The sequence below is a fragment of the Solea senegalensis genome, linkage group LG9 (genome assembly GCF_019176455.1).
Source record: "Solea senegalensis isolate Sse05_10M linkage group LG9, IFAPA_SoseM_1, whole genome shotgun sequence".
NCBI classification, from domain to species: Eukaryota; Metazoa; Chordata; class Actinopteri; order Pleuronectiformes; family Soleidae; genus Solea; species Solea senegalensis.
The window spans coordinates 4,006,249-4,016,902 of NC_058029.1; the positions used below are offsets into that span (position 1 = coordinate 4,006,249).

Below are 10,654 nucleotides of genomic sequence, written 5' to 3' on the forward strand. Positions count from 1 at the left end.
GGCACTAGAGAATGAACACAGGACGCTGCACAACAAGTATTGTGTTTTGGTGCAGCAGAAGGAGAATTGGGACGAGCATGAAGGGCGTGGTCAGAAGGAGAAGGAGGAATTAAACCAGGAGACTCAGAAGAATCGGCTTCTGCAGCAAGAGAATCTGCAGCTGAAAACAGAAGTGGACAGACAGACAGAGAGCCAATCAAAGCTCTCAGAGGATGCTATGGCCTGGAACCACTCATGGCTGCTTGGCAGGGTTCTGGAGGTTTTTCCAGATAAACAAGGGCTGGTTCCGTGAGGTTACAGACAAGGGCCAACATTATTGAAAGGCCAGTGACGAAACTTTGTTTGGTACATGGAATATAGATTTGTCTGTACTGCACTTTAATGTAACTGTATCAACACATTATTTGCTCCTGTCTTGTTGTGTTTGAATTGTTATGTCAGGCTGCCATTAACAATTAGGGGCCGGTGTATAGAAGCCGAATGTGTTTAATTGTGGTATGAGGGTTTGGTGTAATTCACTCAATGTGTGTGTGGGGTCGCTGTGCTCTCAGAGGGGGAGCTCAGGTGTGTATATAGGTGGCAATATCACTGTCCTTGTCAGGTTTGTGAACCGGAAGGGCAAACGGTTTTTGACCGCTGTACCGCGGAGGCGCTACTCGTGAATGTTTGTGGATTATTTGAAGGAATTTCATTATGCAAAGAAACGCACAGCAATAAACCAATATATTGCAACTAAACAAACAGCCTGGACATTCAATCAGAGTACAAAAGAGCGATCGCCAAGGCAAAGCGCGTCAACCAGGTCATCCGGAGTCAGAAACCTCAGTAGCGGAAGTTTGAGGCTGAGCTGCTATAATACTGAGTTTAAAGTCATACTAAAATCAGAATTCTGAGAAAAGGGTGAGAGTTCTGAGTTTAGCCAGAAAAAATCAGAATTTTGAGAATAGCGTCAGAATTCTAAGTTTAAAGTCAGAATGAAGTAAGAATTCTGAGAATAAAGTCAGAAATCTGAGTTTAGCCAGAATAAAGTCAGAATTCTGAGTTTAAAGTCAGAATAAAGTCAGAATTCTGAGAATAAAGTCAGAGTTCTGAGTTTAGCCAGAAAAAAGTCAGAATTTTGAGAATAAAGTCATAATTCTGAGTTTAAAGTCAGAATGAAGTCAGAATTCTGAGAATAAAGTCAGAAATCTGAGTTTTATCAGAATTCTGACTTTAAAGTTTAAAGTCAGAACTCAAATTGTTTTTTCCTGTGTGGCCCTAATCCTCTTCCGTATGAGTGAGTTATCCTTTGATGATCCCTTAAAAAAGTAATCCACCTGAGTCCCTCGGACACAAAAAAAAAAAAATAAAGACAGAAACATTTTCTGAATTTTAACCCCTAATTTAAAAAAACAAACAAAAAAAACAAAACACTAGAAGTTAATTATTTTCCAAAGGGATTATCCCATCCTGGGAGTGTCAAAAAGGGGCAGCAACATTGAATTTGATCCATTGTTATTTTATTTGCAAAGTCAGGTTGTAAATAAATTGCATCACTCTATTGCATAAACTCTATTAAAGACTGCCATAGAAATAGTATGTATGTATTTTAAAGCAAAAAAAAAGCAAAGGTTAATTATCCACCCCATATATGCAAACTGGATTTTCTTCGAGGGAGGGATTATCAGAGCCTGAAATTGTCAGCAACACAGGATTATCATCATTTTTTACATTTACTTACAAAATATCGTTAAAGTTTCTCCCTGCTTCTAAAACTGAGGTCAACAGTGAATTCAACAAGGAATACCAAATGAACTCCAGAGAGGGTTACATGAAAATAAAATACAGTTATCCAAGCTCTGTCTGTTACATAGCTGAACAAGAATAATTAATAGTAATATAGGCTGACATTATAACACACTAACCATTTAGACAATGTATTCCTGCTTCATCTTTATTAACCTTTTTTTTCCTTCATGTTCCCAGTGGAGCATTCTGGGTGATTTCTAAGCAGCCTAAGTAAGTCCTTTTGGATCAGACCTAATAATATGAAACACAAACAGTTGCATTTGTGGCATGCTGTCAACCCTCTCAGGCGTTGGGTCGAATCGCAGCATAGTTCTTGATGACTCCAGAGAACCTGATGGTGTGAATTTCAGGCTCCTTGCTTTTGAAGTCCTGCCACAGGTACTCAGGTGATAGAAGCTTAGTGGGCTTGTTGATCCACATGTACCTAAAATTGCAGAGGAAAATAAATGTTTGATGGACTGGCTAAAGAAGCATAGGCCATGGAAATAATGGATCTAAAGGCTTGTCAAGTAAAGGGTGTGTCTGTAGAGAAAATGTGGTGAGACAGTGACAAGAGGACGTAAAAGAATGGTTTGCACGAGCACACTCTACAGCCTTCTCTTAGAAATATGTGACTTTCAATGAAGTTGAAGAGAATGGATGAGGTAGACTGAGACTGGGGCACCGTGGATTAGCCAGCTAGCTGAAAGTGATAGGAAAACCCCCAGATGGTCTGTGCTCTGCTTACCTGTTTAGGTGACTCTCCTCCTGCCAGGCTGCCTCAATGCCTTTTTTAGCATCGTCCTTAAAGTTTTCGCTGCAAGTTTTGGTGAGCTGATGTACTTCCTGTACTTGGCCTCCATATGCCCCTCCACAGTAGTAGAAGTCGCCTTCCCCGAGACCAATGTAGGCTTTGGAGGACGGCCGCCGCTCATAGGGTAACACATCACGGTTGGTTTTGTAGTATCCTGCAAATGCAATTGAAAAGAAAGGGGAACGTTCACAAAACCAGGAAGATCAAGATAAAGAAACACCAGACTGCTGTGTCATGGGGGTTAATGGCTGGGACCCGGTGGACTGAAGGTGCTGTCTCCTGGATTGTTACCTTGGCTTTATCATAAAGAAGAGGAAATAATTCTCTTTTGACCTGGATGAATCACAGCAACTAGTCTGTCCAACGACTCTGTCCCCCAGCGGTCATAGAACTTGGAGTCCACATCCAGACAGAAGATGTAGTCAGTGTTGTCTTGAAGCTCCTCCTCTATCAATTTCTGGATGATCTCCATCCTGCGTGCAGAGATCTCCTGCCAACGGTCAGCACTGGGTACGGTATGCACCGTCAACTGGAGGCGGAGAAGAAGATGTCTTTAAAACATGATGGAACAAAGGTTAGGGAAACAAAACTGAAGTCCTTTACCTTTCTGCCAGCAGCCATTTTGACTTTGGGCACTTCCTTTGGCTTGTCGGTAAAGACGTGCATGTGGACAGTGAAACCTACAAAGAAGTGCTGTTCTGCTGTTTCCAGGAAATCCTTCAGGAACATGGTGTACCTGTGGAGAAGATGAGAGGGGTCACCTCCAGGTTAAAGGTAAAACTAGAAGTGTTGCATTCATGGTTGCATGCAGAGCAGAGCATTGTGACATCATACTTTCCCACAGCGAACACAGTAGCTGCGATGCTGATGTTCTTTGGTTTGTAGATGGCGTCTAACAGATTGGGGTTGAAAGATCCTTCCCAGACAACAGGAGCCAACCAGGGAGTCACCGTCACTACATTGGTACGACTATGACGAAAGACAGAAGCTGATGTCATCAACAACATCAAACAGCCAGTCAGGATGACGACACTGAGCAATACTCACCCATGGATGATGCTGGGCTGTTTGTACTTTAAACTGAAACACAAACATTAAGGTTTGCTGATGAGCAAAAGACACACAACAGTCTGAAACATGATAATAATCCCTGCAACTTGATTTTCCTCAGGTGTCTGTTTCTCCCCTTTCTGTCCCCCACCTGTCCTCTGTCCCCCAACCATGCCTTGAGATAATGTATGTTGCGATCCGGTGCTATACAAATACGATTGAACTGAATTAAAAAGTCTGAACTGCTTAATACTGCAAACACTTCCCTCCTCTAGTGAAGATGAAAAGGATGAATATGAGCATACTGCACTTACTGATCAGGGGATTTCAGGTGGCCTTCAGGGCAAAAAGTAATGGTTTTAGCAGCACATCTACAGATGACACACAGACACATACACAAACCAGAGCATCAGTCAGAGTGGATGGATCTATCTGAACCAAGCCAACAGATACAAAACTAATTGTGATGCCGCCGTAGTTGGAATTGTTGACTGAATGTGGAGAGACAGCGGCGCACAGTTTCTATATCATCGCTTCCTGATTGTGAACAGTGTGAGGTGTGTGATGTGAGGTTGTTGGACCAGTGAGAATAAAGGGGGAAGCATTGTTGGCATGTGTTTTTTGCTGAAGAAGATGAATTATAATTGGGGTTTGCTTTTTTGCACACCAATTTGTGATAGTGAACCTCGTGTACACATCTTACTTAACCAGTAAGTAACTGTGGTCGAACCTATGGGCCGTAATCAGGGGTTGGCCAAAAACTTCCCATGATAACGTTTCAGTTGGAGGACAGGTTGACTCAGGGGGTATCAGCAACTCTCAGGTTACCGGCCCAGTTCCGATCCACTCATTGTATCGCTGCTGCTTGAGGACTTCACCACAAAATGGAATGGGAGGCAACCGTGTACAATGTCTAACTGGAGCAGGTGACTACAGCCTTCCCGCATGCAGTTTTTCAAGTTCAGCAGGTCCTACAAAAATCTTTATATTAAACGTACCGCCGTTCATAAGTAATGAGGCTCTGATGAAGGAACTGCGATTAAAATGATACTGTAGATCTGAAGCACGTTTCAGGAGACAGGTGTTTATGATACTCAAGGACAACAGATCGGAGTTAAATATGGCTCTGAAGTTCAGAGTAGATGATTATGATTATACAGTTCACGTCACATCTCCCTCAAATGTTTCGGTTGCGGGGCAGAGGGACACTGCAGGCTACAGAAGCCCAGACGGGCAGCAGCACTGACCCACTAATGAAAAATGTCCATTCGTGAACATAGCTACTGACCCGTCCACTGATGTGCCCTCGGTCTTCTCAGAGGGCTCCAATGTTCTGTGAAAAAACAAAGAAAAACAATGACACCAGGCCAGTGTGTGTGTGTTCCAGGTATTACGCCTCATGCGGGAATCTGAATTTGTTTACAGCGTCACATAGTCTGGACTTGTTTTCCTGTGCATTCAAATTTGATTTTCACAACTTGTGTAGACTAAAACTATAGCAGTGGGGTGTGGTTAGAGCTGGAGGAGAGGGAGGAGTGGCTTAGCCGGTGATCAGACAGCTGGACGGAATCAGGTAATCAGTCAGCTATATAAGCACGCTCGTAACCTGGTTCTGGTCTCTTGCAGTAGGCTGGGTCCAGTGAGAGAGAAGTGGAGCAGAGGCGGCTGCATCCACCGTGTTCCTGCAGCCGTCAGAGTGACGGCGGCGCTTTTTGAGACATTTCAGTTGAACTTTATTTGTTTCTGTCACCTTTGACAATAAACCGGACTAAAAGTATCACATATAGAAATGACTTCAATTTGACTGAAACTAATAAGCATTTTAGTCCAAAAGTCAAATTTTAGACTGCTACCCACACGTAACTGGGACACTGAGCCTACTAAGCCGTGTCAGTCAAAAACTAATTAGCCAATGGGGACGCTCTGCTGAAAAACCCCGCCCACCCGAGAGGTTTGTGCCAAAACTGCAAGAAAAAAATCAGGGAGCGCAAACCGAAGACGAGAGACAGCGCAAAAGTATGAGCTTAGAGAGAGAAGCAGAGGGAACCGTAAAAAAAATAATGTTAATAATTTACACTATTTGACAAATTATTTATAAGTTAAAAGTTATAAGTTTTATTTCTGAAATTATTTTTGTTTGTTTCTTTTGGCACAAATCTAATTCCATATTAGACTAACTAAGGAAATGATGCAATGTCCTCTGAAGTGATGAAAACCAGTGTGTGTGTGTTTTACCTGTTGGTGTTGAAGTTGTACATGACTCTGTGGAGACAAACAAGAGTACTAAGTATTGGTAGTACTAATTACAGCAGCAACAGCACTGCGGTAACAGCAGTAACACAGGTTATTGTGTTCTAATAGTACAATGACTGCAATACTGGTTATAGTATTGCAGTCATTGTAATATTAGAATTCAAATTATAGTACGAAAGCAACTGCAGTATTAGTACTGCAGTTCAATAATTTGTAGTACAAATGCAATTAATGTAGTATTACCCTTCAGTAATAGTACTCCTCTAAGTGCAGTATTAGTACTAGGACAATGGTAGTAACAGTGGGTATGAGAAAAAGAAAATATATTCAGATAATATCGTTGCTCTTAAAAGCTTTACAAGTTTTTCTCTTTGTGTAAACATTTGTCTTGTTTCTTTCATCTCCCTGGCAGCTTGCTTCATTCTGTTACCGGTGACTGGCTGTGAATCACCTTCAGAATTTAAAGCGAAGTCTAAGTCTTTGTTAAGAACTGAGCTGGAAAGAAAACGGGTAGCCTGGCAGCTCATGGAAACAGCCTCTCGCAGAAAAGTTTAAACCTAGCAGTAATTTAGTAAGTATAAGAACTTTTCTAACAGTAGTATTAGTACTTCAGTACTCACCCCAGCAGCAGAACAAACAGAAAAATCCCAGACACAGCTTTGATGCTTAACAAATTCATCTCACACTGCAGATCCAGATAATCCAGATGCAAAGCAAATAGAGCACTGAGCTTGTTCCTTGTGACCCAGCAGGTTGTAAACTTGGGCATGTTATGCAAAATAGATTCTGCATATACACCTACCACCTGGCTATAGGTGTGTCTTTACCTTCTGCTGATAATGTTCACTCCTCGGTGATCAGACTTTTACTAAACTGCTCACTGCAGCTCAATTAACTCGGGCGACCAGAACAGAACAAACCGACAAGAACGTGCAGGTTCTGATGATGATCAGGAGACAGAGATGAAAATGAAGGTTAACATATACAGGGTGTCAGGCAATAAAAGGACCTCACACTGTTCCACAGTTATTATTATTGTGTCCAATAGTAAGTGGTTTTGAAGTGCATGTGACCATGTGTCTGAGGACGGGCAGCCGTTTCAGGAAGCAAAGCTGCAGCGTGTACATTGCTACAAACTGGTGTGCTGAATATCACTTTTTAACACATTTAAATTAGCAGTAACTTGTACATGTAAAAGAGTATTTGTTTAGGCAGTTTCATTATACAGTGCGGATATGTTCTCAGTTGCAAAATAATGACGATCATGTTTCTAACTTTACCGTCTATTAACAATTACAGGAGATGGATGCAAGAACGTTTTATGGGTGGAGGGAGAATGATCTGGGAGTTCGGGCCATTCCCTCAGACAATGACAATGGCAGTGACAGTGGAGATAGAGTGGATCCCCACATCAGGTTTGAGACACTGTTAGTTACAGTAGTTGCAGGGTCAAAGGTCAGCACAGCAAATAAGTGTGTGCATGTGTGCGTGTGTGTCAGTGGATGAAGGGCGTTATTGGACACATTTGAATTTGTACTCCCTGCTTTGTAATTTAAAGGTGTATGTGCCCATGCTGATGAGGAGACCCAGACTGAGTCTGAGAATGAGAATGCAGAAGAGGAGGTTAATGCCCCACAGCTACCCCGATGGAGAACACCCCACAATGCACACACTGATGGGGAGGCCTTTCCCCATCTCATGGTGTCATGCCACCCCTTGAGTACTTCAGGAAGTTCTTCTCAGAGGACATGCTGACCACACCATGCACAAACCACAGACGCACACATCGAACACACAGACGGAGGCCCAGCGTAACACGGCACACACACAGGACAGCGGGCAGACTGGTGAGGAGAGTGTCCAGAGTGGACAGGCGGGACAGGCCGAGTCCTCTGTACTCAGAGGACAGACAGTGTCCAGAGTGGCAGAGGCAGCTCTGGATCATGATGATGTTTATAATGATGATTCCATGGGGGGAATCTGTCAAATGTTCCGTTAAAAGGAAAAATACAGACAAACTAAAGTAATCACTACAAAAAATAAGAAAATGTTAAAGGAACACTCACAGGTCTCCTCTGAGGGACACACAGGGGGACACAAACGAGGACACACTGATAGACACTCAAGTGGCAAAGGTTTGCAGCCCGTGCTTGGACAATACATTGGCCTGGCCCATTGTCTAGAGACCAGGTCGGTCAGTGTGGTCAGTCTCCTGCTGAAGGACTGGACTTCACAGACCCTTTCCCTGAACTCATCATCTCACCTGTTTTTAAGTGTGATGTAAACATTTTGCTATAGATGAACAAATCCAACAATTACAGCATGTGCGGTGTGTCAGGGAAGGTCATGTACCATTTAATGGTGAAGGTTTTAAACCTGAGAGACAGAGTGGACCTTCCATGGAGACACCACCTGTCTCTCACACAGGATCTAAAGCCAGAGTGGAGCTCACAGTACACACCACCGTTAACTAAAAAAGCAGCAGACTTACAGTGGAGGGTTCTTCATGCTGCTGTAGCAGTGAACGCCTTCTTTTCCATCATCAACCCAAATGTCACTAACACATATCCTTTCTGTCCACAGAGAGAAACAGTCTTCCACTGTTACCTGCACTGTGTCAGACTCACTCCTTTGTTTCACTTCCTGTTTCACCTGTTTTCTTTATTCACTGAGACTCTGATGTTTTCACTTTAGGTTTTAAATACACCAGTAAGAACAAGGCCAAGTGTCAACTGTTGAACCTTGTCAACTGTTGAACAAGCAAAACTAGCAATTTATGTTTCGAGGAGGAACAAAGTGGAAAACTCGCTCGACGTTGATTCTCAGTTAATTTATGTTCGAATGTTGAAAACCAGACTAAAAACTGATTTTGCTTTCTTTCGCTCAACAAGTTAAATGGAGCATTTTTCTTTTGTATGTTTATTTTTCACTTCTCCATGTTTTTAAGTTAAGTGCAGAACACAAGTGATTTTGTTATTGTTAAATGTAAGTTTGCGGACTCCTGGTTGGAGATCCCTGAATTTCAGCATTGGCTGAAGCCTGAGAACAACTGGGAGGCTTTTTGTCTATATTGCAGAAAGAAGATGGGCAAAGTCTCAATGGGCATCAACGCTGTTCGAGCTTTGTTCCTTTCCAGCTTATGAGTTATGTATGGTTGTGCGCTATAGATATAAAGTTGGATTTTAAAACCATTTATTTACATGATAAGCGTCTAACAATTGGAATTCAGATGTTTAATATTGACTGAAAAATCCTCAGAGAAGTCTGGAACTTTGAGTCCCTTTAATGCAGGGGTGTCAAACGTACGGCCCGGGAACGCCAGGGGGTTCAGTCCGGCCCACGGGATAAATCTGCATTATTGAAAAAAAATAAGAATAAACTTCATTTTCTTTGAAATTTGCAGTTCCTATATTGTCCACTAGTGGCACTGTGTTTTAGTCAGTTCTATCGCTTTACCCGCTTTTTCTGTTGACCCTGGCACCCTCTCCAGTGAAATGTCTTTGTCAAAAAAGAGAAAAGTGGACACAGAGTGTCGGATTTTTCAAGAAAAATGGACCTCTTCCTATATGTTCACGGAGGTGAATGGGAAACCCGTGTGCCTGGTGTGCAGGCAGCAAGTTTCGGTGCTTAAGGAATACAATATTCGGCGCCACTATGAAACTCAGCATGCTGAAAAATACCACAGCTTGCACGGAGAACTGAGAAAACAGTCATCATCGTCATCTAACCGCTTTATCCTCCACCAGAGGGTCGTGGGGGGTGCTGTGCCAATCTCAGCTACATCGGGCGATAGGCGGGGTACACCCTGGACAGTTGGCCAGTCCATCGCAGGGCCGCACACAACTAGTGACAAACAACCATTCACTCTCACACTCACTCCTATGGTCAATTTAGAGTGTCCAATTTACCTAATCCCCACATTGCATGTTTTTGGACTGTGGGAGGAAGCCGGAGAACCCGGAGAGAACCCACACACACACGGGGAGAACATGCAAACTCCATGCAGAAAGGCCCTTGTTCCAACCGGGGCTAGAACCCGGGTCTTCTCGCTGCAAGGCGAGAGTGCTAACCACTACACCATCGTGTGGCCCTGAGAAAACAGAAGGTAAATGAATTGTTGGCGGGTCTGAGGAAACAGCAATCTGTTTTCACCCGGAGCCGAGAGGTCAGTGATGCTGCGGTGAAAGCCAGCTACGTAATTGCAAGCCAAATAGCATTAGCCTCAAAGCCATACTGTGAGGGGGAGTTTGTCAAAAACTGTATGCTGAAGGCTGCCGAAATTGTGTGTCCTGAGAAGCGACAAGCTTTTGCCAATATTAGCTTGACGAGAAATACTATCGGCAGATTTGGACAGCCAACTAAAACGCAAATCGGAGTCATTTCTGGCATTTTCTGTTGCAACTGATGAGAGTACTGATATTACGGACGGCGCTCAACTGGCCATATTCATTCGTGGAGTTGACGAAACTTTGACTGTCACAGAGGAGTTTCTCGAGTTGGTGCCTATGACCGACACCACAGCAGCTGAGGACATTTTCCGCTCCGTTGTTGGAGCGCTGGACAGAGTCGGGGCGGACTGGTCCCGCGCCGTGCGCGTGGCTACTGATGGTGCGCCGTCAATGATCGGGAAAAAGGCAGGTGCTGTGACAAAGTTCAGAGAGAAAGTACAAGCCGCAAATGGAGGGGGTGATTTTTGGACATTTCATTGCATTTTCCATCAGGAGGCATTATGTTGCAAGGCGTTAAAAATGGATCACGTCATGGAGGTGG

At 43.4% G+C, this 10,654-nt stretch overlaps 1 protein-coding gene across 1 annotated transcript; it reads right to left on the reverse strand.

Annotated features, from left to right (window-relative positions):
• Window positions 1-1,482: 1,482 nt before the first annotated feature.
• Window positions 1,483-7,048, reverse strand: LOC122774639 (globoside alpha-1,3-N-acetylgalactosaminyltransferase 1-like). The gene is made up of 10 exons (XM_044034097.1): window positions 6,505-7,048; window positions 5,867-5,893; window positions 4,920-4,964; window positions 3,946-4,002; window positions 3,629-3,661; window positions 3,416-3,550; window positions 3,185-3,317; window positions 2,915-3,110; window positions 2,516-2,735; window positions 1,483-2,212 (listed from the first exon to the last, which is right to left on the reverse strand). Exons 1-10 carry the CDS (start codon window positions 6,651-6,653, stop codon window positions 2,071-2,073), a joined length of 1,137 nt encoding a protein of 378 aa, XP_043890032.1. The 5' UTR covers window positions 6,654-7,048; the 3' UTR covers window positions 1,483-2,070.
• Between the last annotated feature and the right edge of the window lie 3,606 nt (window positions 7,049-10,654).

What these genes read in the sequence shown, in the direction of transcription:
- LOC122774639 (XM_044034097.1), bottom strand. Translation starts at nt 6,653, where the DNA reads ATGCCCAAGTTTACAACCTGCTGGGTCACAAGGAACAAGCTCAGTGCT. An exon ending in CTGTTTGTTCTGCTGCTGGG is followed by an intron (nt 5,894 to 6,504) that starts GTGAGTACTGAA and finishes TTGTCTCCACAG; the next exon opens with AGTCATGTACAACTTCAACA. An exon ending in ACTGTGTTCGCTGTGGGAAA is followed by an intron (nt 3,318 to 3,415) that starts GTATGATGTCAC and finishes TCTTCTCCACAG; the next exon opens with GTACACCATGTTCCTGAAGG.